This window comes from Anser brachyrhynchus (genome assembly GCF_964034855.1).
Source record: "Anser brachyrhynchus genome assembly, chromosome: W".
Taxonomy (NCBI): Eukaryota; Metazoa; Chordata; class Aves; order Anseriformes; family Anatidae; genus Anser; species Anser brachyrhynchus.
The window spans coordinates 23,617,414-23,645,289 of NC_137704.1; the positions used below are offsets into that span (position 1 = coordinate 23,617,414).

At 46.7% G+C, this 27,876-nt stretch overlaps 1 protein-coding gene and 2 long non-coding RNA genes across 3 annotated transcripts in view; 2 read left to right on the plus strand and 1 right to left on the minus strand.

Annotated features, from left to right (window-relative positions):
- The first annotated feature begins 209 nt into the window (after nucleotides 1–209).
- Nucleotides 210–6,063, plus strand: LOC308184919. Its single transcript, XR_013943038.1, has 2 exons — nucleotides 210–1,264; nucleotides 4,687–6,063. It is a non-coding gene; the product is annotated as an uncharacterized lncRNA (long non-coding RNA).
- LOC308184914 lies at nucleotides 3,411–7,962 on the minus strand. The gene is made up of 2 exons (XR_013943033.1): nucleotides 7,141–7,962; nucleotides 3,411–7,095 (listed from the first exon to the last, which is right to left on the minus strand). It is a non-coding gene; the product is annotated as an uncharacterized lncRNA (long non-coding RNA).
- Nucleotides 7,963–11,825: 3,863 nt separating this feature from the next.
- The window catches only part of LOC308184756 (uncharacterized protein), a 254,974-nt gene continuing 238,923 nt past the window's right edge, over nucleotides 11,826–27,876 (plus strand). Inside the window, exon 1 of the mRNA XM_080572231.1 lies at nucleotides 11,826–14,340. Within this exon, the coding sequence (XP_080428357.1) occupies nucleotides 12,025–13,449 (1,425 nt within the window). The 5' untranslated portion in view covers nucleotides 11,826–12,024 and the 3' untranslated portion in view covers nucleotides 13,450–14,340. The remainder of the gene's footprint in view (nucleotides 14,341–27,876) is intronic.

The window sequence follows — 27,876 nt, forward strand, 5'->3', positions numbered from 1 at the left end:
TCTTAATTTTTTAAACCGATGGACAGAGGAAGGTCCTTGCATCTGTCCATGCAGGAGAAAAGGCGACAGACATATCTGGGAGACAGACAGATCTGGGAGACAGATCTGGGAGAAACTCAGTTGAAGAAAGGGCACAAGTCATGGTAAAACATTAAAGCACCAATCATTGGCAAGGGCACTACACTCTAATAAATTGGGGCCGAGGTTGTGCTTGTGTTTCAACAGGAGCCGACCCTAGATGGGTCCGTCCAGCCGTCTCATCATCTGCCTTAACATGATCGCAGCACTCTCCTCCGTGGTTTGGACTCCAGCTCAAACCAAAAACACCGTATGGGAGGGTCCCTCTGGCATATGCAGGACCCACAAGCAAGGACTCCAGGAGTTGGAGAGGCAGCCAGAGCCCCCCGGTGGCTGGGCAGCACTCAGTGCCTACCTCTCCCAGGGATGTGGTTACAAAGTTTGTTGAAGATAGAATTGGTATGCCTGGTAGTTTTTCCCTGTGTTTTAGTTTGTGTTAACTGTGCTTTCTTAATTTGTGTTAATCGCGCTTTTTTATGTTAATAAATGTAAGGAATGGTCCAGCAATTCGTGCCACTAAGGGATTTGAAGGGTTAACATTGAGGCCTGGGGTTAGGTGAGAAGAGAACAAAGGGATTTCTTCAGAGAAAAACTGCTGACTCTGCACGGACCTGCAGTAACTTCTGACACCCGGCTAAGAGACAACCAGATAATGAGGAAGAATATGATCCTCCCCGTCCGAGCGGCCCCCGAGAGACTAACAGAGACTGATAAGCAGGCGCCCCTGGGAGGACTTTGGATTCGGGAAACCAATTGTAATAACCCTGACTCTTCTAGAAGTAGTAATGAATATGTTTTAGCCTAGGAGCATAAATTCAGCCGTCTTATGTAACGGGTGTGCGTCCCGGTGGAGCAGAGACTCCCGGCGCACCCAGCGCTGTTTGCTTGCCTCTATTCATTTAATAAATTGTAAACTTTGATTGTAATCCTATTTGGGACTCAGTCATTTATAACAATTGGGGGCTCGTCCGGGATGGTCTTGGTTCCTGAATTCTGACTTGATCTAGGAGGGGTGCCCCCACCATTTGGTGGCTCCTGTTCGAGTCGGGTCGGGACTAACACCATCTTGAACCTGAATAAGGGCAAGCAAAGATTTAGATTTTTTTATGAGCTCCCTTTGCCAGCTGCAGCACTATATTTTGCCCGTAATTCTGCGCGCAAAGATCCGAACGAAGACGACGGAGTCGTAAGTATTTAAGGCGTATACCGTTCGGTTGGGTGGGATTCGGTTGCCTGTGTGTGTGTGAGAGTGTGACTGAGACGGAACGTAGTTCCGAAGCGATTGTGGAGGTCTTCTAACCGCGGTTCCAATCTCCCGCGAGGGACTTGGCCGGTGAAGGACCGAAGCGATTCCTATAGGATTCGTGGGTGGGTGATAGGTCCTAAACCCCCTGCAAGACACTCTCACTAAGGCAACCAAGGGCTGTAGGAATTGCCACAGTAAAATTCCTAGATGGGTCAGACAAAATTGAAGACCCGGGACCAGAGAAAAGGGAGCAAATTACCAGACATACCACCAGAAAGTCCATTAGGGATAATGATTAGAAATTGGAACGATAGGGGCCCCAGAAAAGGAAAAAAGTAAATTAAAAATGGTCCAGTATTGTATAATAGAATGGCCGAAGGATCCTTTAAGACCACATGTCTTTTGGCCCGTTTTCGGATCCTTCAAAGACTGGGTTTGCCAGGCCTTAAATATACATGTTAATTCAAAGGAACCTTTTTAGCTAGGAGGAAAGTGATTATGCAGGATTATGGATCAGGACTTCACGTCCTTTTCCAGCCTCAATATTTACACTAAAAGCAGACAAGAAGTTTGAAGAAGAAGAAAAAAAAAAAAGGAAAAAGAAAAAGATGATGAATGGGAGTCATTGGATAACCTACCACCTCTATATCCTAACAATCCACCCCCGGTGGTGCATCTTGCAATCCTATTTTGTTCTTAAATGTTTTGACTGTGTCAAGGAGGAAGGTGGGAGCCTTATCTAAGTAACAGTTTAGAAGTTTGGGTATATTCGCGGTGGTGTTTGGTCAGTTTCCCAAGTATCGGGGGAGGGGGAGGGGGTGGCTGATTATCAAAGCGGTAGAACGGAGAGTCACTTCTTTGGTGGTTCGGGCCTGAGCCCTGGGAATTTGGTAAGAAGGGGGAGAGCGAATTTATTTAGGCCTCAATACCTTTTAAACCCCCATCTTGACAGATACACAGGAGTGATTCCTTGTTTTGTGTGGGCTTACTAACAAAGTGCATGAGAAAAATAGGCATTCGGCTTGAAATTCGGTCTTGTTGAAATGTAAATTTGGGGAAAAGGTGATATTGTTTGTCTAGAAGACAGAAGGCTGAGTGCTTCTGGTGTTTTTCCGAAGTCCTGTGGATTTATGATTGGAACGGGGCTCATTAATAATCTGAAATAGTGAAGTTTGTATGTGGAAAGAAGAGTTTAATCCCAGAGAATTGGGACATTTGGGAAGAAGATTAGGAAAAGATAGTAAAAACCTGCAATAAAAAGGTTTGCGTGGAAATTGAAACAAGGGACAGTAACTAATATAAATAAATAAAAGGGAATGGGAAATCAAGGAAATGAGTAAAATCCAAAACAAAGAAGTCCTAAAAAAAAAAAAAAAAAAGCCTCCTTGGGTGCATACTTTGGGTGCATATTGGCACATTGGAAGGATATTGTTAGAAATGGGGGCACAGAAAGCAAGAGGACTTTCACTAAGTATTGCAATCAATGGTGGCCACTATATAAACTAAATGGCCACTTTATGGATCAATCGACTATAACAGTGTCTTGCAATTAATGTTGTTTTTGAGGAGAGAAGGAAAATAGGAAGAAATGTTGTATAGTGATATGTTGTTTCAGCATCTTGGAGGGAAAAAGTTTGGAATTAAGTTGGCCCCTGACTGAGCCTTTGGTGTTGGCATTAGAAAAGTACAGGCTGGAGAAAGATAAAGGAAGTGTTAAAAGGGTTGTTGAAGGTGTTAAAGGTTGTGTGGTATGTAGTATTTAACAGAGCTGTTTGAAGTTGAATGAGCAGGGAAAGAGGATGTAGGAATGCTAATAGTTCCGCCTCAACCCGAGGCTGAGATCTCTAAATCGCGGGTGTGAGCCCTCTGGGGCAGGGGGACCGTGATGGGTCCGAGAGAGTTGTCCTGGAAACAGAAAAGCAGCTAACTCTTGAAACAACCTGAGTTCCTGTGTGAGCTCAGATTGCCAATGGGACCGCTCAGGGAACTGTCAACGATTGCATTCCCCTGACCGACCCCCTCACTGAGACCCTAATCACCCCGGAAATTATGTAAATACCAAAATCTGGTTAAAATGGGAAATGAGAATCTGTTCCAACAAGGTCCAAAAGAAACCCCTATGGAATTTTTGAATTTTTGGACCAACTTTGAAATGCAATGAGAAAAAAAAATGGACCTGGCTTAAAAACAAACAAACAAACAAACAAACAAACAGAGGCAACTGGCTAGCCTCTTTCCAGGGCAATCGGCCCCTGATATCAGAAAGAAATTGTCTTAGGCTGCAGGACAAACTTACAACAGTCAGGAATGATGGGGACCTGGGGCATCTACCCTAGCAGGTCCACTAGTTGAAATAAAGCTAGGAAACGAAGACAGAGGCTTGAATTTTTTGTTGGTTATGGGAGCTTCTTTCTCTGTGTTAGTCAGTAAATGTAATAGGAGCAACATATTCAGTGTTAAATAGTTTAAAAGGACGATTAGGAACTAAGACAACTACAATAATTGGAGCCACAGGGAAGGAGGAGGAACGGCCATTCTTACGACCCCTTGATTTGTGTTTTGGGGGTAAGGAACTAACCCATGAATTTTAGTATGTACCAGAATGCCCGATGCCACTCTTGGGACGGGATCTATTAGCCAAATTAGATGCAACAATAACCTTTGAGGATGGAGAATTAATAATGAAGGTACCTGAGTCCAAAGTAGGACAAATTCTACTCAAAGTAGGACAAAGATAAACCCTTTGTTAATATTCCAAGAGAAGTAGAAAATGCAGTTATACCAGCAGTATGGGAAACAGATGTACCAGGGAAGTCGAAACTGGCACAACCGGTAAAGGTGGAATTAAAGAAAGGAGCCAAACCTGTTTGAATCAAAAAATATCCACTTAAGATAGAAGCTAGGCAGGGGATAGTGAAAATTATTGACAAATTTCTCAAATATCAGATTCTGGAAGAATGTAAATCGGAATACAATACTCCAATTTTTCCAGTAAAGAAGCCGAATGGCGAGTATAGATTAGTACAAGATCTTAGAGGAATAAATGAAATAACAAAGGACATTCACCCGGTAGTAGCTAATCCTTACACATTGTTAACATCTGTGAAAGGGAAATATAAATGGTTTACCGTGATAGATTTAAAGGATGCCTTCTTTTGCATACCTCTTGATAAAGATAGTAGAAAATTATTTGCCTTCGAATGGGAAAACATATTGAAGTTTTTGGACCACATATGGTAACAACCGTTTTGGAACAAAGTGGGGGGGGCACTGGTTATCACCCAGCCGGATGATGAAATATCAGGCAATACTAACTGAACAAGATGACATAACCTTGAAAACGACTAGCCTGTTATATCCAGCAGTATTTCTAGGAACTGTTCCAGAAGAAGGGCCATTGGAACACAATTGTGTGGAAATAATCGAACATACGCCAGCCGCGAATATTCGAAGGATGTACCCCTTGAAAGGTATTCAGTGGGAATACCACACTCCGTGGCACCCACAAAGCTCAGGGAAAGTAGAAAGGATGAATCAAACAATAAAACAACAATTGGCTAAGTTAATGATGGAGACACAGCTGCCCTGGACGAAATGCTTACCATTGGCACTTTTAAACATAAGAACTAAACCACACAGTGAGACTGGATTATCACCATATGAAATGTTATATGGTATGCCTTATTCTCAAGGGATGCCCCTAGGGAACAATGTAGTTGAGGATCATAGTATCCAGAAATACATAATTACCATTGGAAGGAGATTACAGGAGCTAAGAGAAATTGGGATGATGACTCAGACACCACCTTTAGGATTTGCTATTCATAAGATACAACCAGGAGACAAGGTCTTAATAAAAACCTGGAGAGAGGAATCATTGAACCCCCGATGGGAGGGACCGTACCTTGTTTTACTTACTACTGAAACAGCTGTGAGAACAGCAGAAACGGGTTGGACCCACGCATCCAGAATAAAAGGACCAATAACTACCGAAGCCTGGAGGGTTGAGTCCACTCCTGGGGAACTGAAACTGAGACTAAAGAGGAACTGATATCCCAGCAATGAGGTTCTGCATGAATTAAGGGCACTGGATAAAGAGGACAAGGCTGCAGGGAGGAAAGGGAGGAGGCAAGACCGGGGTAGGACCCTCCACTGCAGTGTGTATGGTCTACTGAGGGAGGCAACCCCTATGGGTATTGACCGCCGAGTGAGAGGGCCTCGACCGGACTTCTCCCGCGCTAAGATCAGGTTGTCCTGAGAAAAATAACATGAGAACCTTTTGAACCCATAATAAAATTGTGATTAGTTTTTCCAGGAGCTGGATCACCCCGAAGGGCTGAATGGTAACACAAGCTCTGAAAGCGGGCCCAACCCCATGATTGAAGGAGCTTCCCACACTCTCAAGATTGGACGGCGAAAAAGGATAAGAAATGCTATACTTCCTGGTATTGTTTTTACAGGGGCAATTGGGCCATGGGCAGGAATGGAGGAATAACTTTTTCACTTTGGGGGAGGAAGTGGCCAAGGCCTTTAACCTTAGTAACTGCTGGATTTGTGGAGGACCAGGGGGGAACTGAAAGTTGGCCCTGGGTAGCAGGCCCGGTTGAACCCAAGTGGTGGGTCAGGAATTTGAGCGAAGTTCATAATGGGACGCAATTTTGGAAAGAGGAAGGAGGTCCATGGCAGTTGCACTCGTCAGCTCGGGGTGTATACTGCTTGAACAGAACAGGAACAGTGGCGGTGGGAAAAAGCGTTTGCAATTGGACTCTGTCCCCCGGATATGATTGTACCGATCCTGGATGTAGTCCTATAAACTGTACAGCACGTAGTGGGAAATGGAACGCCACACATGTTCAGCTGAGAAATGGGACTTGGCTGAAATGCTCATATAGGGATTTTTTTTGGATCCGGATGTGAAACTGTGGCAAGAGCACAAGAGGGGGGACAATTCGATGGTCAAATCTTGAGCTGTCAGCGTGATAACACCACTAAGGAACAGCATGTGGTGCGGGTCTATTGCTGGAGATCGCAGGATGAGAATGGGAGGCGAGTGTTCTTTAAACATTTCTGGTCAGCTTATAATATGACAGGCCGCCAAAGAGAACTGAATTGTGACTGTAAGCGGAAACCCAACGTGGGAGCTTGGAAGTGTGCATATACGAGTACAAACGGGGCAGACATTGTAACAGGACCACTCGGTAACAAGGACACTCTGTATTATCACGCCCCAAAGGGTAAAGAGGGATGGGATGGTCCTTTTCCAAATGGGACGTGGGCCCTAAAGGGACATTATTTGGTGTGTGGCAAACATGCTTACAAGAGGCTACCTGGAAACTGGTCGGGAATATGCTATGTGGGGTACATAAGACCCTTGTTCTTTTTATTGTCACAAACACAAGGAAATCATTTAGGAATAAGATTATATGATGACCTGAACAGAGTGAAACGATCTATTGATACTTCCTTAGCCGGGGGTAGTGCCCAAAAAAGGGGAAAGGATGAATGGCCTCCTGAAAGAATCATACAGCATTATGGGCCAGCTACCTGGAACCCGAATGAGTTGGTATCAGGAGCCCGAGCACCTATTTATAATTTGAACCCAATAATTAGGTTGCAAGCTATCCTCGAAGTTGTAACCAATCAAACAGCGACGACCTTGGATCTTCTGGCTGATCAATCCACTCAGATGAGGAATGCTATCTTTCAACATAGAATGGTCTTAGACTATTTACTAGCAGAAGAAGGGGGAGTGTGTGGAAAACTGAACGATTCTAATTGTTGTTTACAAATTGATGATAATGGAAAAGTGGTTAAACAGATAACAAAGGAAATTAGGAAGTTAGCCCACGTCCCAGTACAAACTTGGAAGGGTATGGATTGGGATTTCTTTTCGTGGTTGCCCGGTGGACCATGGGTTAAAAGGATGCTATTTTTATTTTTATGTGGTGTAATGACATTATTGTTTATACCTTGTATGATACCTTGCTTTACGTTGTTGGTACGGCGAATAATAAATAGCACCCAATTTGTGATGACTTTGGGAGAGAAAAGTTGATGTGTCGATAATGATGCTTAAGAAATGGACACCCCGAGAACTGACTGATGAAATCCAATTGTTACTGACAAAGGTTGAAGAAGAGACACGAATTGATGATATTAAAAAGAAGGTGAGGAATTGTAAGGAATGGTCCAGCAATTCGTGCCACTAAGGGATTTGAAGGGTTAACATTGAGGCCTGGGGTTAGGTGAGAAGAGAACAAAGGGATTTTTTAGAGAAAAACAGCTGACTCTGCACGGACGTGCAGTAACTTCTGACACCCGGCCAAGAGACCACCAGATAAGGAGGAAGAATATGAGCATCCCCGTCCGAGCGGCCCCCGAGAGACTAACAGAGACTGATAAGCAGGCGCCCCTGGGAGGACTTTGGATTCGGGAAACCAATTATAATAACCCTGCCTCTTCTAGAAGTAGTAATGAATATGTATTAGCCTAGGAGCATAAAAATCAGCCGTCTTATGTAACGGGTGTGCGTCCTGGTGGAGCAGAGACTCCCGGCGCACCCAGAGCTGTTTGCTTGCCTCTATTCGTTTAATAAATTGTAAACTTTGATTGCAGTCCTATTTGGGACTCAGTCATTTATAACAAAGTTATGCCCTCAATGAGGAGGAGTTGAAGATACGTCATCAATAAAGTACTAGCAGTTACTGATCCTTAAAGAACCCTGTTGTCCGTGTGGGTCATGAAGTCACAGTTTCTGATGCTAATGGCATTTCTTTGGCATGAGACAGTCCCCTCTGAACAAAGAAATATTGTCATGATAATTTGCAATTCAGAATCTTTGCTGCCTGACTAGAAGTAATTTTTATTCCCATCGGGAGAAGCTGTCTTTCTGCTTTTGTTTTTGCATAAATGAGATCGCTGGATTTCTGGCTAGATTGACAGCCTGCGGTACGGGGTTCAGAGGGCTGTGATGGGTGTTGGGCTTGTGTTTTGCCTTGCTCATGGGAGCACCACAAGCCCAGGCCTTAGTAATCACCTCAATTCATGTTTCACAAGCAAGAGTGCCTCTGACAACATTCAGAGATGGCTTTTTATGTGCAGCTCCGTCTGTCAGTACATGAGGTGACTAGAGAAAAGCAATATCTGCTGGGCCAATGTAGTTTCTCCTGATATTTCTTTGCACTCCACAGATGTAACTTTTCAGTCACAAGGATGAGTGAAGAGTACAGACTCGCACTCAGAACATGGATAGTCTTTCATTTACTGCCTGCTACTGACTGACACTGATGGATAGACATTGCGATAAGCATATTCCCCAATGGGACATGCTCAGAGTGCTTCAGAGAGAACAGGGAGAGAAGAAAATGATCCAGGTGGCTTTAACAGTAAGGGACTGCAGTTTCACTCCTGTGCTTTGTAGGCATTGCTTGCACACCTGGAGGTTTCATCTCGCAGCAGATCTTCCACTCTTCCAAGTCAATTGAATCTATTCTTCCTCAGTGCTCCACGAGCACTTAGCACTTAAGGAAGAAGTGAAGTTCTTCAAGGAGTTAGCTCCACAGTAACACTGAGAAACTTTCTCTTCAGGAAAGGTAGTGAAGACAAGTTAGCAGGATGAATGTAAAGTAAGATTGGCATGGTCAAGGAACATGCTTCTTTTGCCTTGCAGACAGCTTCTCTGCAAGGGTCTGATCTTACACAGACAACTGAATGGAGAATCCATTACTACACACCATAACTGGTGATTTGCAGAATCAGGACTTGAAAATATGAGCTTAGAATAAAGAAAATGACTGGTAACAAAACTTGCTTGCTTCTGGTGGGTAAAAGTCATCCTGCAGGGACTAAGAGAGTATCTTTGGAAGTATTCCGTTTTCTTTCTCTCATTTTGTGCAAGAAGCCTGGGTTCCCTCTAGAAAGCAAACAGTGGAAAAAATAATTAGTAGAGGATTCCCAATGCACTGTTCACTTCAAAGATTTCATGAAAATTAAAATCAGCTTCATATTACACAACAATTAGGTTCATGCAGAGCCTGCTCCAAGTCCCAAAGGCTTCTGCTAGGCCAAATACTTTGTTTTCTAGCATCTTCTAAACATTAATTCGAGAGACACAAATCAGGAGTAGTGGAGGCCAAAGTGGCCTGTTTCCAAGTTCTTCCAAGGGAAGGAAGTTCTTTAGGCACCCTATACCCTCGTGGTTTCAGAGTGTGATTCTTACCTCAAGATGCTGTTGAAAACCTTAGACGTTGAAACCTTCAAGTCTTGGAAGAGGTAGGGCAGATATTCTCTGACAGAGTATAGGATCCTGAGCATATAAACAAGATGCTTTCACCAGGCATCAGGAAGTACTCATGGTACCACTGCAGAGTTGTGCCATGCCCTGACAAGCACTTTCTCTTCAGTTATGGACTGTTTGTTGACTAAGACTAACTTGCAGAAAATAGAAGTTCAGGAGTCAGGTTAGATAGCAGGAAGACGTTCTTTCCTGATCCTGACAGAAGACCAATCAGAGAACTGAAGCCTAAGCTCTGATCATAACTCTCCTAAGGCAAGCCTACAGCTGTTCTGAGCAAGGTGTGACATTCTTCTTGGAGTCAAGGAAAAAAAAGTAATGGGCAGCGGGGCTGGATCCCATCCTACCTTCACATGCTGGCTGGAGGATTTATCTTAAAAGCTGGGTCAAAGCATGAGTTTTAGAATGATGCTCAATTTTCACGTCAAAATTCCATCTGATGGTGAGTCCTTAACATCCCCCTTCCCTCTCATACTGTTCCAACTTTGATTTGGTCTGCCTCCTGGTAAATGGTGTCTCATTTCAAGGTTAAATTTATTTAACTTAAATTTTTAACCATTGAAACTCATTAATGTATTGTCTGCAAGCTCAAAAAGCCTTTACAGCAACTCCCTTCTCCATGGGTAAATGCCCATATGCATTGATGAAGCATTCTCTCATTTTTCTCTTTTTAGACAACTCGTCATGCTCTACTCAAGACTTGTTTTCTATAAGGCACATAATATTAGTGGACTTTCTCTAACCTTTCATGAAAACATCCACATTATTCTTGAGTGCAAGCACCATAACCAGACATACTCACCCAGTTTATCTGTTATGCATGTTTCATAGATACACAGCTTTGTCTCCTTGGGTGGTCCTCTCAGTTTTAGACCTAGCCACTGTGTAGTCACAGCTCATGGTAATGGTTATCCAAAACAACTGGCATGGGTCTTGGAGTTTTTGCTTTCCAAATTGTAGCTTCCCATCCTTGGTGTAACTTTCATTCCCAAATGTACCATGGGTGTATGGAAAGGGCACATGCAGTGGTGCCCATTTAACTAATAGGATACTGTAACTAAGAGCATACTGTAAGAATAGCTGCCTTTTTCATCATTTCTGTGTCACCCACTGTTGTGTCATCTTCAGGCTCTCCCAGCAAATGGTTTATAAAAGTATTCACATTAAAATAAAAACATTAGCAGTGCAGGACCAAGAAATGATGCCTGTAAATCTGCACTAGAAAACATCTCTATTTATTTCTGCTTACAGCTCTACTTTAGGCCTCAACAGTGAACCAGTTTTTAATCCATCTAGTATATGCTCTGCTCATTCCATATCATAGATAAGTTTTAAAATGAAATGTTATGATGTAATTAACTGAATGCTGAGGGAATACACAGATATATTCTTGTTGTGAGAAACTAAGCTGTGTTTTTGCAGTAGAGAACTAATTTTCTGTATTCAAAAGTAGTTGTGTAGTCATAACAAGGAGAAATGCTAAGTAGATAAGTGGACAGTAGAAGGCCTCACTGTTGCAAAATAAGGTGGAAGCTTGAGAAACTCAGGATGAGCAGTGTGAGAACAGTAAAACAAAGATCACAAGTTCTCAAAACATAAGAAAGGAGAAAAAAGAAGGGAAAAAGGAGAAATTAAAGGGTTGAAAAAAATTGTACATATATGGTATAGAGGGGCGTCAAGTAGCTTGTGAACCTGTAGTATTCAGCCAATGAGGAAACAGGGGAGGTGACCAGGTGTCGGGTAATAGGGAATAAAAGGTTATATATTTAATGTGCTCCTAATTGGCAGGATGCCCACCATTGCAATCGCGAATAAAATAGCTTCACAGAAGATCCTGTCTGAAGAAAATTATTTGAGATTTTTCTCACAATTTGGGGGCTCGTCCGGGAGCTTGTCGCCTACTGAAGAGTTCTTGCCACCACAGACAGGAAGGTGCACCACACTGATTTCAGCGGTCCCGTCGGGGGTGGTGGGTCATCTTGGTATGGCCGACAAAGGACCGAGACTGTTAATCTGAAGACAGGCTCTGCGAAGCTCTGGGAAGAAGGGAGGCCAGCACTGACACACCACAGACACAGCCCAGACAGGGTACAGGCACAGGGATTACTGCTGATAACCCGGACCGGGAAGCTGTACACAGACCGAGGTAAGAGAAACTTTACCGTATCTTGCCTCGGGTTGGGTTCGGGGAGACTCTTGTGTGTGTGGGAAAGGAATTTGCAGGGAGCTTTGTGCTGTTTCACACGTCCCTGAGTTAGAGATAATGAGGAAAACAGCAGTAGAACCAAAAACTTGAGCAATGTCGAGATAGAGTAAATTGGCTGCAGTGTTAAAGATGAGCTTTGCGCAGTGGCCAATTGCTGGCTGTCTCAAGGCGCGTGTCTGAGGGTCTCTAACCAATTGTAAGATGGATTCGGGCACATGGACAGCACGTGGGGCTACGGGGAAAGTATATGTAGTGGTGAAAAATGGCAATAAAGGTCTCCTGTTCAAGAGTCATGAGGAGTCCGTGTCTTGCATCCCTTCAAATGGTGACCCCGATGTGATAGGGGAGGAGCAGCATTGCACGAGCGTCCGAAGGGAACCCAGCCGAAAGAGTCAAGCTCGCAGCTGGGCTGCAGCTTCAACCCCGGGGACAGCACCTGGAGGACAGGTGAGCGGCTGGGCATTAATCATGGGAGCTAGCCTTTCGGCAGAGGAAGAGGCTATAGTGAAACTACTAACACAACTCCTAATAGACAGGGGAGTAAAAAATGATCCGTTTAAGATAAAGCTATTATTGAAATTTTTGCGAAAACAAGGGTTCCCCTCAATGGCTTCCACAGTATTTGATGTAAAAACTTGGGACCAAGCAGGGAAAAAAATCTGGGAAGCAGCGTCCCGTGGGGATACTAATGCTGCTGAGGTGATGACTACGTGGCGGCTGGTGACAGAGACTTTAAGAGCATGGCAGGCAGAAAAGAAAGTACAGAACGCCACTGCCCAGGCAATAACAGCAGCCAAACTGAGATCAGAGCCTGCAAGGTCACCAGAGCAGTGCAGTTTGATAGACCCGGGGGATGACAAGGAAGAGGGCCGTGGACCGCCGCCGCAGAGCCCCTCCCCGCTGACCCCCTCGACTCCCGCCTTGCCTGCCCCCGATAATGCCTCCCTGGGGGCCCGAGCTTTCGACCCGCGGGAACGATGGGAGCTGGTGCGCCGGGAAGCTCTAAAAGACGGGGACCCGGTAGGAATGGCTTTCCCGGTGCAGGTGCGACCCAACGGTCAAAATGAATATAATGCCTTCCACTGGGACCTAATTAAAGAGTTGAGAAAGACTGTGACTACATATGGATTACACGCACCATTTACTCAGTCACTGTTAGAAAGTGTTATGACTGGTCACTTGCTGGTGCCGTACGATTGCCGCCAGCGCCGCCGCCCGCCCCGCTGTCAGCTCCGGGCACCCGCCCGCCCGCCCCGCCGCCGGCTGCTGCGTTTCTCCGGTTTGGGCGCCCGCCCGCACGCACCGGGCGCTGCCGTGTTCCGCCTGCTGCTGCGCCCAGGCCCGCCGCCCCGCGGGCCCCCGCTCTGTCCGTCCTGCGAGGCCGGGCAGAGCCGCGCACCGCCCCCGCTCCGCGACAGCCCGCACGGCCGCAAGCGCCGCCACCGCCCCCCCGCTCGTCGCCGACCGCCGTCGCCGCCGCTGCTGCCCCCCCCCTCAGCCCGCCGACCCCTCTGCTGGCGCTGCGGGCCGCCGCCGGCAGCTCGGCCAAGGATGTGGGTGGATCCCCTGAAAAGGCAGCCACAGATCTCAGCAGTGAACACAAATTCAATAAATCCCAGCAGCTGAAAAAGTTTTCAAAGAATGTGGTGCTGTAGGGGTTTCATTCCATGTTGGAATTTCATTAGTATCTCTAGGAATCTTCTACCTGGCTGTGTCAAGTGGTGTGGATATGACTGCAGTTCTCCTCAAACTTGGTTTCAGTGAATCATCGCTGCAATCTAAAAGGGCTGCTGGTACAGGCACGTTTGTGTTGGCATATGCTATTCACAAATTGTTTGCTCCGGTACGAATCAGCATTATATAGTTTCTGTGCCATTTATTGTCTGATACTGCTGGAAGATTGGTTTCTTTAAACCTCCTACCCCAAATCCGTGATAACTTCTTATGGTTTTTACTCACCCAACATGGGGCTCAAGGAATTTGAGATAGGGATGATAGCTGAGAGAAGTAACAGGCAAAACATGGACTGGATTTTTTTTTATGAATGTATTAGTTGTGAAGAATTTAAGAAAGCAGCAATTGTGAGGAATATGTTTCATATTAGTGTGGTGAAGGGACGAGGGGTGGTGTGTGTGTAAACTGTCCACCTCATCGGTGTTGTGATGATGTTATGTTTATTCTGGTGTGGGGAATTCTTTTTTTTTGATGTAAGTGAAGTTTGTGAAGATTGTGATAATTGTAAATTAAGAGTATATTGGAATGTAGTGGGTTTATGTGGCAAGGTATTGGTAGCAGGGGGCCATAGGGGTGGCTTCTGTGAAAAGAATCTAGAAGCTGCCCCATGTTAGGTAAGGGCCCCACTGCTGACCAGAGCCGAGCCAATAAGCGATGTTGTTTGAGCCTCTGTGAGAGCAGAAGTAAGAAAGAGAAAAGAAAAAAAAAAAAGGAAAAAAAACGCTGTGCCACACAGCAGCTGGGAGAGTGAGAGGAGTGAGGAACAGCCTTGCAGGCGCCAAGGTCAGTGAAGGAGGAGGGGGAGAGGTGCTCCAGGCGCCAGAGCAGAAGTCCCCTGCGGCCTGTGGTGAGGACCATGGTGAAGCAGGCTGTCCCCCTGCAGCCCATGGAGTACCACGGTGGAGCAGGGTTCCATGCTGCAGCCCTGCTGCCACAGTTACCACCGTGGACACCCTTTCAGCAAGAACCAGAGGGAGTGCCGGAGTGGATGGCCCCACAGTAACAGACGCCACGTTGTGGTGTACTCACGTTCATAAAATTCCATTGAACATCAAAGGACCAATTGGGAATGACTGTAGTGTATTGCTGCTAGGACGATCAAGTACAACTTTGACCGGATTGTTTGTTTTGCCGGGGATAATTGATGCCGATTATAATGGACAAATCCAAACTATGGCTTGGATACCGTCTCCACCATTGTCAATACCAAAGGGAACTAGAATTGCTCAATTGATTCTTTTCCGAGCAGTAGTCTGCAGGACTTGGTTCAAGAACAACTCCAACAAGGACATTGTTCTGACAAACAGCCTATGGAATTCACCAGTGTTTGTTATCAAGAAGAAGAGTGGGAAATGGAGATTACTGCATGATTTGCGATGAATCAATGCAGTGATCGAGGACATTGCAGCCAGAAAAAAAAAAGAGAGAAAAAAAAGGAAACAAGAAAAAAAAAAACTGTACCTTTGAATATTGTATCGGACTTGCAATATGCTGTAGGTGTTGCTCAGCGCATTGAGAGGGCACGTTTGAGACATATCCCAAAGGAAAACTTGTTTCTAAAATTTAAAGAGCTGTTATTTTTGGTAGAGCAGAGAGTGCACCTGTATTGTATTATTCACATGCAGAGCCACACCATGTTACCTGGTATTTTTGCAGAGGGTAACACATACGCTGACCAGCTAACTAATATGACCCTGACTGCCCCGGTGCCTAAGGTGCTGGAGCAAGCAGGGTTATCCCATGCCTTTTTCCATCAATCCGCCAAAGTCTTGGCGAAACAATTCACTATATCGATCACTGACGCCAAATTGATTGTCCAAACATGTCCTGACTGTCAACAACATGTTTCGACCCCGTCTTTAATGGTAAACCATAGAGGTCTACGGTCCTTACAGTTATGGCGGACTGATGTAATACATATTCTGGAATTTGGTCACTTGAAAAATGTTCACGTATCGGTAGATACTTTCTCTCATGCTATTTGGGTGACAGTTGCGGTGGGTGAAACTAGTCGCCATGTCCAGGCTCACTTCCGTGTTGCTTTCGTGGCGCTAGGCATCCCAAAAGAAATAAAAACCAACAATGGCCCCGCCTATGGTAGTCACTCCCTTCAAACCTTTTTTCAAACTTAGGGTATCCGACACATCACAGGCATTCCTCATTGCCCCACGGGTCAAGCCATTGTTGAGCGCACACATTGCACCTTGAAAACACTGCCAAATAAACAAAAAGGGGGAGACACCCAGGAAGCACTACAGAACAGGTTGGGAAAGGCACTTTATGTAATGAATCACCTGTCATTACCCTTTCCTCACAAAGAGGTACCGCCCATAGTAAAACATTACAAAAATATGAATTCCGCGCTGTCACGGGTGCCACAGTCAGAGCAGGCCTTAGTAATAGTAAAAAATTTAAATACAGGTCTTTGGGAGGGACCCCAGCCTCTAATAACTTGGGGTCGAGGGTATGCTTGTGTCTCCACAGGTCATGGACCAAGATGGGTACCAGCAAGGGGGGTAACGCCATGGTTGGCCTCCTCCTCACAGTCGCTGCTGTCATTGGTTATTGCCAGCCCTGGGTCACCATCCAACCACGCCGCAACATCTGGGTCACCCTTGCCAACATGACAGGACAAGAAGGTCCAAGAAGGACAAGGGCACCTGCCTGCCCCTGGCTAGTGCTAACGACCCGTTTACAACATGTCTGGTGGGGAACCCAGCAGATAACAAAGACTGGACTGTCTACTTACCGCAAGTGCCCCTAGAGCCACAGGAATTAGATATCCTGGGATGTGAAACAGCAACAGCATGTGTAAGGTTTAATTGCTCAGGCAAAAAAACAAATCATGAAACAAATGGTCAACACCACACTTGCTCCTTTTTGCAATGCATCTCTTTGCTGTCATTATACAAATTATAATAGCATCCTTCTTTGCGCCAGGAGCCACTCTGCTCGGCTGTGGGATCGACTGTGGAACAGACGCCCCTAGGTGCACCCCGAACATTTTCCTAGGAGGGGTCTCCACTCTCAGTCTCTCACCGCGGGAGTACACAAGGACCTCCTGAAGCCGCGGACAAATTATTTTAAGTGATATTTTCGTGTGGTATGAATGAGAAGTGCAAGAGGCCTCCTTGCGTGATTGTGTGATTGTGCTGTGCGAGTGAGAAGCAGTATCCCTGCGAAGCAACATCCCTAGCGCTTAGTGGCTTAGTGGCTTGTAGATTCTAGTAGGCACGCTACTTTACAATCGTAATTCTGCTTGTGATTTTCACCCTGTTGCTTATTGTACCTTGCTTATTGCAGTGTCTGCGGTGATTGATCGAAAAATCCATAGAAAGCGTTTGGTTGATTGAAAATAAAAAAGGGAAAATTGTGGGAAAGGAATTCGCAGGGAGCTTTGTGCTGTTTAACATGTCCCTGAGTTAGAGATAATGAGGAAAACAGCAGTAGAACCAAAAACTTGAGCAATGTCGAGATAGAGTAAATTGTCTGCAGTGTTAAAGATGAGCTTTGGGCAGTGGCCAATTGCTGGCTGGCTCAAGGCGCGTGTCTGAGGGTCTCTAACCAATTGTAAGACAGATTCAGGCGCGTGGACAGCGTGTGGGGCTATGGGGAAAGTACATGTAGTGGTGAAAAATGGCAATAAAGGTCTCCTGTTCAAGAGTCATGAGGAGTCCGTGTCTTGCATCCCTTCATGTGTGGAGTGTGAATGAGGCGCACTTTTAGTGCAAAGCGAGTGTGGAGTCCTGATCTGCGAGGTTCTGAAGTCCCTTGAGGGGACGAACGAAGTCCCCTCGGCTGGAGATGGACGAAGCAAAAGATAAATGAGCGAAAGAGAGTCTCGGGGGTTTGGGCCCTTAGGTGTACGGTACCCCGAGCACGGTGAAGTGAGGTGCTCGGCAGTACACCCCACCTCTGTCCTAATTCTAGGTGAAGGCGTGTGGTACCCACTGGGTGGTAAAGTCCACAGCAGCACATCAGGAAGAGCTGGGGATTAAGGGTTCCAAGAGCAAGTCAGCAGGGTGGGGTTGGAGATCCCGGGATTGTTCCTAAAGATAGTCCTTTGGGGAGAATGATAAGGATTTGGACAAACAACCCAAAAACTAGGGGAAAAGATTAAAAAAAAAAAGAAAAAAGGTTAGAGATCGTGTAATTGTCTGGCCTAAAAAACCAATAAAAGGAACTACAGTATTTTGGCCAAAATACGGGTCTGATGAAAATTCAGGCTTTGAATTTATATGTAAACAATAAGACTCCTTTTTCGGAGGAGGAATCAAGTTATGCTCCCTATAATCCTAATATTGTACCAGAGGCAGCGGCAGCTGTTCCAGGAGGGGAGGCAGGGGCTGCAATTGACGCTGTCCCTGGAGAAGTGGCGCCAGAGAGCGTGGAGCAGCAGGAGCGGAGGGGGAACGGGGTCCCGGTGGGGCCTCGGGGTCGTGCGGTGCTGCAGAGCCAGTGCCACTCCCCCCTTACCAGCAGAGAGGTTAGGAGATTTAAGAAGAAAATGAAGTCTTTAATTGAGGGCCTAGCAGAACAGTCAAATCCGTTTCTAAGGCTTAATTTGTATTCCTGGGGGGGAAATGTCAATCTTGAGTACTTTATTCACTGGAGAAGAATATTAAGGAGGGGAATGATTCGGCAGGCAGCTATGCAAGAATGGGAAAGAACTAACATCCCCCCCGACCGAGAGTAATTCCGATAGACCAGAAATATACGCTTATCCAACTGGGATAATAACAACCCACAACATAGAAATCATATGAGAGACTCGGGGTCAGAATGAGAAAGTACTCGGGGATGAATCCTGAGGACCCGGAAGCCCAAGGGCTCTTGAAAGTTCATTTTGTGATTAAAGCCTGGCCAGATACACAGAAAAAGCTCCAGAAGGTGGGAGGATGGAGTGAACAGTGTAGGTAGTTGTCCTGGTTCCAGTTAGGACAGAGTTAATTTTTCCTCATAGTAGCTGGTAGGGTGCTATGTTTTGGATTAGGATGAGAAGAGCGCTGATAACATGCTGATGTTTTAATTGTTGCAGAGCAGTGTTTACACCAGGCCAAGGACTTTTTGGCTTCTCGCTCTGTCCTGCCAGCGAGCAGGCTAGGGGTGCAGCAGGAGCTGGGAGGGGACAGACCCAGGACAACTGAACCAAACGGGCCAAAGGGGTATTCCGTGTGCTTTGCCAGACAGTGAGGGAGCTGCGGGCTCGTTTACTGATCCACCTGCTACGCCATCGGCCCCTCCGCTGCTACAGCCAACGCAGGCCTTTGCTGTTATGCCCCCTGGTGACCTGAACGTTCCTTTTGATCCAGGCCCTATGGGCCCTGAAAAGGAGCCGGATCTGCTCTCCTTCGATCCGGGAGGAATAGGATACGTAGGGCCCGAAGGCCGAGTTGCTTAACAATTTAAAGTGAGACATATTGTTCCCACGGCTAGCCCTTGGAAGTTTCCGGTGTTTGTACTCAAGAAAAAGAATGGAAAATGGAGACTGTTACACGATCTGAGAAAAAGTAATGAAGTCATGGAAGATATGGGAGCACTTCAGCCGGGATTACCAACTCCAACTATGCTCCCCCAGTCATGGACATTAATAGTAATAGACTTAAAGGATTGTTTGTTAAACACTTGCCAGAATTCGGAAAACTTTGCTATGTTTATGTTTCAGCTGATACCTTTTCGGATTGTATTTTTGCATCTGTTCTTGCAGGAGAAAAGGCAAAGGATGTGTGTCAACATCTGCTGTCAGCTTTTGCGAAATTAGGAGTTCCAAAAATGATTAAAACAGATAATGGGCCGGGATATGGGACTCATGCAACCCAATTTTTTTTTCTTTTCAACAGTGGGGTATTCAACATCTGACGGGTTCTCCCCACGGGTCAAGACATTATTGAACAGGCCTACAATACCCTAAAAGCTATGTTTCTAAAACAAAAAAAAGGGGGAATAGGGGTGTGACCCCCAGGAAAAGATAGCTAAAGCATGCTATGTTCTTAATTTTTTAAACCGATGGACAGAGGAAGGTCTTGCATCTGTACATGCAGGAGAAAAGGCGACAGACATATCTGGGAGACAGACAGATCTGGGAGAAACTCAGTTGAAGAAAGGGCACAAGTCATGGTAAAAGATTAAAGCACCAATCATTGACAAGGGCACTACACTCTAATAAATTGGGGCCGAGGTTGTGCTTGTGTTTTAACAGGAGCCGGTCCTAGATGGGTGTCAGCACGATGGGTCCGTCCGGCCGTCTCATCATCTGCCTTCACATGATCGCAGCACTCTCCTCCGCGGTTTGGACTCCAGCTCAAACCAAAAACACCGTATGGGAGGGTCCCGCTGGCATATGCAGGACCCACAAACAAGGACTCCAGGAGTTGGAGGGGCAGCCAAAGCCCCCCCGCGGCTGGACAGCACTCAGTGCCTGCCTCTCCCAGGGATGTGGTTACAAAGTTTGTTAAAGATAGAATTGGTATGCCTGGTAGTTTTTCTCTGTGTTTTAATTTGTGTTAATCGTGCTTTCTTAATTTGTGTTAATCGTGCTTTTTTATGTTAGTAAAGAAGGGGGAGATGTGGGAGTGTGGCCATGGGGGTGGACAAGCCCCATGGTTGGTGATAACATCAGCTGGACTCTTATCGATGAGACCATCAGGAATGTAAAGAGTGTAGAGGGAACAAAGAAGGGTGATTCAGGAGACGCCTTGCTGTCTCGGGTTGCCTGTTCTCCAGCCATTAAGGCATGGAAGTTGCTGGGTGTTTGCTGTTGCCAGGCAAAGTTGTTGACCAATGAATAGTTAGTGGAAAAGTACTGCTATGGGGCGAATAGTAGAAGAAGGAAGCCTGTCCTCAATATGGGGAGGCAACAAGAATAATGAAGTTCTGTCCTCAATATGAGAGATGAAGTTAGGCCCTCAGTAAAAGATAATGAAGTTATGTCATCAATAAAGAAGTAGCAGTTACCGATCCTAAAAGAACCCTGGTGTCCGTGTGGTCGTTACGCAACAAATGGTGCCCGAACAGGGACATGAAGAACAGGAACAGGGACAGGCTAACAGAACAGGGACAAAACCAAAAAAGGAATGAATAGGGACAGGCTAGCAGAACAGGGAAACTGATTGCCTCGTGAAGATCGGTTCGGCCGAACTCAGCAAACCGCTCAGAGAAGCTCGTATTGAAAGTCGCTGAAAGGAAGAGCACCCAAGCTGGAAAGAAGCTCGTACTGAAAGTCGCTGAAAGGAAGCGCACCCAAGAGGGAAAGAAGCTCGTACTGAAAGTCGTTGGAAGTAGGCGCACCGCAACTGGAAAGAAGCTCGTATTGAAAGTCGCTGGAAATAGGCGCACCGGAGCTGGAAAGAGGCTCATATTGAAAGTCGCTGGAAATAAGCACACGTGAGCTGGAAGCTCAAGCTGAGAGAAGCAGACCCGCGCACACAACTGCCCCTCACTGTCCGAAGGTAAGCAGTTGCACGCTTTGGGGAATCATATGTCCTTAGAAAGAAAAAATGTCCTGGTAACCTTACAGCTTATTCCCTTTATTTCGAATCAGACAGTTTATGATCCTGAAACATGGGACCAAATTGAGGTCAAGGTGTGGGACTCTGCTACTAAAAATGACAAGGTTGTGGCGGGATTGCTCGGCACCTGGCGAGCAATCTCTGAGGCCTTAAAGAGCCATGTGGGACCACAGTCAGAAACGTGTGCTTTGCCAGACAGTGAGGGAGCTGCGGGCTCGTTTACTGATCCACCTGCTACGCCATCGGCCCCTCCGCTGCTACAGCCAACGCAGGCCTTTGCTGTTATGCCCCCTGGTGACCTGAACGTTCCTTTTGATCCAGGCCCTATGGGCCCTGAAAAGGAGCCGGATCTGCTTCCCTTCGATCCGGGAGGAATAGGATACGTAGGGCCCGAAGGCCGAGTTGCTTAACAATTTAAAGCGAGACATATTGTTCCCACGGCTAGCCCTTGGAAGTTTCCGGTGTTTGTACTCAAGAAAAAGAATGGAAAATGGAGACTGTTACACGATCTGAGAAAAAGTAATGAAGTCATGGAAGATATGGGAGCACTTCAGCCGGGATTACCAACTCCAACTATGCTCCCCCAGTCATGGACATTAACGGTAATAGACTTAAAGGATTGTTTGTTAAACACTTGCCAGAATTCGGAAAACTTTGCTATGTTTATGTTTCAACTGATACCTTTTCGGATTGTATTTTTGCATCTGTTCTTGCAGGAGAAAAGGCAAAGGATGTGTGTCAACATCTGCTGTCAGCTTTTGCGAAATTAGGAGTTCCAAAAATGATTAAAACAGATAATGGGCCGGGATATGGGACTCATGCAACCCACTTTTTTTTTTCTTTTCAACAGTGGGGTATTCAACATCTGACGGGTTCTCCCCACGGGTCAAGTAATTATTGAACAGGCCTACGATACCCTAAAAGCTATGTTTCTAAAACAAAAAAAAAAAGGGGGAATAGGGGTGTGACCCCCAGGAAAAGATAGCTAAAGCATGCTATGTTCTTAATTTTTTAAACCGATGGACAGAGGAAGGTCCTTGCATCTGTCCATGCAGGAGAAAAGGCGACAGACATATCTGGGAGACAGACAGATCTGGGAGACAGATCTGGGAGAAACTCAGTTGAAGAAAGGGCACAAGTCATGGTAAAAGATTAAAGCAGCAATCATTGGCAAGGGCACTACACTCTAATAAATTGGGGCCGAGGTTGTGCTTGTGTTTTAACAGGAGCCGGTCCTAGATGGGTGTCAGCACGATGGGTCCGTCCGGCCGTCTCATCATCTGCCTTCACATGATCGCAGCACTCTCCTCCGCGGTTTGGACTCCAGCTCAAACCAAAAACACCGTATGGGAGGGTCCCGCTGTCATATGCAGCACCCACAAACAAGGACTCCAGGAGTTGGAGGGGCAGCCAAAGCCCCCCCGCGGCTGGGCAGCACTCAGTGCCTGCCTCTCCCAGGGATGTGGTTACAAAGTTTGTTAAAGATAGAATTGGTATGCCTGGTAGTTTTTCTCTGTGTTTTCATTAGTGTTAATCGTGCTTTCTTAATTTGTGTTAATCGTGCTTTTTTATGTTAGTAAAGAAGGGGGAGATGTGGGAGTGTGGCCATGGGGGTCAACAAGCCCCATGGTTGGTGATAACATCAGATGGACTCTTATCGATGAGACCATCAGGAATGTAAAGAGTTTAGAGGGAACAAAGAAGGGTGATTCAGGAGACGCCTTGCTGTCTCGGGTTGCCTCTTCTCCAGCCATTAAGGCATGGAAGTTGCTGGGTGTTTGCTGTTGCCAGGCAAAGTTGTTGACCAATGAATAGTTAGTGGAAAAGTACTGCTGTGGGGCGAATAGTAGAAGAAGGAAGCCTGTCCTCAATATGGGGAGGCAACAAGAATAATGAAGTTCTGTCCTCAATATGAGAGATGAAGTTAGGCCCTCAGTAAAAGATAATGAAGTTATGTCATCAATAAAGAAGCAGCAGTTACTGATCCTAAAAGAACCCTGGTGTCCGTGTGGTCGTTACGCAACAAATGGTGCCCGAACAGGGACATGAAGAACAGGAACAGGGACAGGCTAACAGAACAGGGACAAAACCAAAAAAGGAATGAATAGGGACAGGCTAGCAGATGAGGGACCAGGACAGGAACAGGGACATTGATTGCCTCGTGAAGATAGGTTCGGCCGAACTCAGCAAACCGCTCAGAGAAGCTCGTATTGAAAGTCGCTGAAAGGAAGGCACCCAAGCTGGAAGGAAGCTCGTACTGAAAGTCGCTGGAAATAGGCGCACCGGAGCTGGAAAGAGGCTCATACTGAAAGTCGCTGGAAATAGGCGCACCGGAGCTGGAAAGAAGCTCCTATTGAAAGTCGCTGGAAATAAGCACACGTGAGCTGGAAGCTCAAGCTGAGAGAAGCAGACCCGCGCACACAACTGCCCCTCACTGTCCGAAGGTAAGCAGTTGCACGCTTTGGGGAATCATATGTCCTTAGAAAGAAAAAATGTCCTGGTAACCTTACAGCTTATTCCCTTTATTTCGAATCAGACAGCTTATGATCCTGAAACATGGGACCAAATTGAGGTCAAGGTGTGGGACTCTGCTACTAAAAATGACAAGGTTGTGGCGGGATTGCTCGGCACCTGGCGAGCAATCTCTGAGGCCTTAAAGAGCCATGTGGGACCACAGTCAGAAACGTGTGCTTTGCCAGACAGTGAGGGAGCTGCGGGCTCGTTTACGGATCCACCTGCTACGCCATCGGCCCCTCCGCTGCTACAGCCAACGCAGGCCTTTGCTGTTATGCTCCCTGGTGACCTGAACGTTCCTTTTGATCCAGGCCCTATGGGCCCCGAAAAGGAGCCGGATCTGCTCTCCTTCGATCCGGGAGGAATAGGATACGTAGGGCCCGAAGGCCGAGTTGCTTAACAATTTAAAGCGAGACATATTGCTCCCACGGCTAGCCCTGGAAGTCTCTGGTGTTTGTACTCAAGAAAAAGAATGGAAAATGGAGACTGTTACACGATCTGAGAAAAAGTAATGAAGTCATGGAAGATATGGGAGCACTTCAGCCGGGATTACCAACTCCAACTATGCTCCCCCAGTCATGGACATTAATAGTAATAGACTTAAAGGATTGTTTGTTAAACACTTGCCAGAATTCGGAAAACTTTGCTATGTTTATGTTTCAGCTGATACCTTTTCGGATTGTATTTTTGCATCTGTTCTTGCAGGAGAAAAGGCAAAGGATGTGTGTCAACATCTGCTGTCAGCTTTTGCGAAATTAGGAGTTCCAAAAATGATTAAAACAGATGATGGGCCAGGATATGGGACTCATGCAACCCACTTTTTTTTTTTTTCAGCGGTGGGGTATTCAGTATCTGACGGGTTCTCCCCACGGGTCAAGTAATTATTGAACAGGCCTATGATACCCTAAAAGCTATGCTTCTATAACAAAAAAAAAAAAAGGGGGAATAGGGGTGTGACCCCCAGGAAAAGATAGCTAAAGCATGCTATGTTCTTAATTTTTTAAACCGATGGACAGAGGAAGGTCCTTGCATCTGTCCATGCAGGAGAAAAGGCGACAGACATATCTGGGAGACAGACAGATCTGGGAGACAGATCTGGGAGAAACTCAGTTGAAGAAAGGGCACAAGTCATGGTAAAAGATTAAAGCACCAATCATTGGCAAGGGCACTACACTCTAATAAATTGGGGCCGAGGTTGTGCTTGTGTTTTAACAGGAGCCGGTCCTAGATGGGTGTCAGCACAATGGGTCCGTCCGGCCGTCTCATCATCTGCCTTCACATGATCACAGCACTCTCCTCCGCAGTTTGGACTCCAGCTCAAACCAAAAACACCGTATGGGAGGGTCCCGCTGTCATATGCAGGACCCACAAACAAGGACTCCAGGAGTTGGAGGGGCAGCCAAAGCCACCCCCACCCCCGGCTGGGCAGCACTCAGTGCCTGCCTCTCCCAGGGATGTGGTTACAAAGTTTGTTAAAGATAGAATTGGTATGCCTGGTAGTTTTTCTCTGTGTTTTCATTAGTGTTAATCGTGCTTTCTTAATTTGTGTTAATCGTGCTTTTTTATGTTACTAAAGAAGGGGGAGATGTGGGAGTGTGGCCATGGGGGTCGACAAGCCCCATGGTTGGTGATAACACCAGATGGACTCTTATCGATGAGACCATCAGGAATGTAAAGAGTTTAGAGGGAACAAAGAAGGGTGATTCAGGAGACGCCTTGCTGTCTCGGGTTGCCTGTTCTCCAGCCATTAAGGCATGGAAGTTGCTGGGTGTTTGCTGTTGCCAGGCAAAGTTGTTGACCAATGAATAGTTAGTGGAAAAGTACTGCTGTGGGGCGAATAATAGAAGAAGGAAGCCTGTCCTCAATATGGGGAGGCAACAAGAATAATGAAGTTCTGTCCTCAATATGAGAGATGAAGTTAGGCCCTCAGTAAAAGATAATGAAGTTATGTCATTGTCCTGGTTCCAGTTAGGACAGAGTTAAGTAGCTCATAGTAGCTGGTAGGGTGCTATGTTTTGAATTAGGATGAGAAGAGCGCTGATAACATGCTGATGTTTTAATTGTTGCAGAGCAGTGTTTACACCAGGCCAAGGACTTTTCGGCTTCTTGCTCTGTCCTGCCAGCGAGCAGGCTGGGGGTGCAGCAGGAGCTGGGAGGGGACAGACCCAGGACAGCTGACCCAAACTGGCCAAAGGGGTATTCCATACCATCTGACGTCATGCTAAACAATATATAGGGGTGGCTGGCCGGGGTGGGGGGCCGGCTGCTCGGGAATAGGCTGGGCATCGGTCAGCGGGTGGTGAGCAATTGCATTGTGCATCACTTGTTTTCTTACACATTATTATTGTTAATACTATTACCATTATCACTATTATTATTATTATTGTTATTATTATTTTCCTGTCTTAATAAACTGTCTTTATCTCAACTCACAGGCTTCACTTTCCCGTTTCTCTCCCCCATCCCAGAGAGGGAGGGGGGAGGGTGAGCGAACGGCTGTGTGGTGTTTAGCTGCCAGCCGGGTTAAACCACAACAGTCTTTTTGGCGCCCAACGTGGGGCCCGAAGGGTTGAGATATCGACAAATCTGACCAGAGTGTGTTAAACTAAAATTGGTATAAGTATTGGACCTGCTTAATAGTTGCTAGTCACGATGTTGATTGCCTTAATCTCCAGTCTGCTGTACCTGTATTCCAAATTGAGTTTTATGGTGCGCTACTTTCTGTATGTGCTCCCTGTTGCACTGTTTATCCTTTCCGGGCCCTGGTTTAAGATTGTTATGGTACTGTGCGGTGTAGCAATGGCTTATGAAATGATGAAATATCTGGTCATGACTTTAACCTGGTATTTGTACTCAGCACTGACATCGACTCTATACTTTGGAACCCATATCTCGGAAACTATTAGCAATTACACCTATTGCCTGTTTTCGTTAGGGAGCCAATCTGTGAAGGGGACAGGGGAAGACATGTTTCCCTACCTGTTCACTCTCCCTTTCTCCTTCACCACCACCCTCTTATCCCCCGAGTTAGTTACGGTGGTTCTCCGAGATGTTGAATATCCTTGGGATACTCAGACCAGCCTGCTCTTGTTGTTATGTCTCCTGAATGCGCTTCAGATTTTGTGGAGGGTTAAACAACTACTTAGGAATCTCATCCGGAGATCTGTCTTGAGGCGGGATAGTTGCGAGTGGCAGGGAGTGTGGGAGGATATGGGCAGGTTTCTAGAGCAGTGGTCACCTCCAGTGTTTTGGACATTCACCCCTGAACAACTGCAAAATCCTAAAAAGCTGGCAGAATGCTTGAAAAAAAGGTGTCATGACTCTGGCAGTTCCAAAGTGACACAAATCACTGTAGCGTGCTGGGGTCTGGCTTGTGCCTATCGAGCTGCAATTGATGCTACTAGCAACCTAGCTCCAGCTCCTGTAGCCGTTCCAGCTGCAGCTCCTGCAGCCACTCCAGCTGCAGCTCCTGCAGCCGCTCCAGCTCCAGCTCCTGCAGCCGCTCCAGCTCCAGCTCCTGCAGCCGCTCCAGCTCCAGCTCCTGCAGCCGCTCCAGCTCCTGCAGCCACTCCAGTTCCAGCTCCTGCAGCTACTCCAGCTCCAGCTCCTGCAGCCGTTCCAGTTCCAGCTCCTGCAGCCGCTCCAGCTCCTGCAGCCGCTCCAGTTCCAGCTCCTGCAGCTACTCCAGCTCCAGCTCCTGCAGCCGCTCCAGCTCCTGCAGCCACTCCAGCTCCAGCCCCTGCAGCCGCTCCAGCTCCTGCAGCCGTTCCAGTTCCAGCTCCTGCAGCCGCTCCAGCTCCTGCAGCCGTTCCGGCTCCTGCAGCCGCTCCAGCTCCAGCCCCTGCAGCCGCTCCAGCTCCAGCCCCTGCAGCCGCTCCAGCTCCTGCAGCTGCCCCAGCTCGTGCAGCTGCTCCCACTCCTGTGGCTGGGTCAGAGAAACGAGCTGTAGCAGTGCAAGTTGACCCCGCAGAGGGTACTCCAACCCCTGTGGCAGACCCTGTGTCTGGGTCAGAGAAACGAGCTGTAGCAGTGCAAGTTGACCCCGCAGAGGGTATTCCAACCCCTGTGGCAGACCCTGTGGCTGGGTCAGAGAAACGAGCTGTAGCAGTGCAAGTTGCCCCTGTAGACAAGGTGAAAAAATGGTATAGAGGCTCAGGTCGTTTAAAACGCAGACAGTCTTCTGCTAAGTCTGGGCGTAGTGAAGACGAGGCTGGGCCATCAAAGGTGCAGGAGACTGAAGATGAGGATGAGGATGGCGAAAAATCAACAGTAACTACCCGGACTCCATACCAGCCAT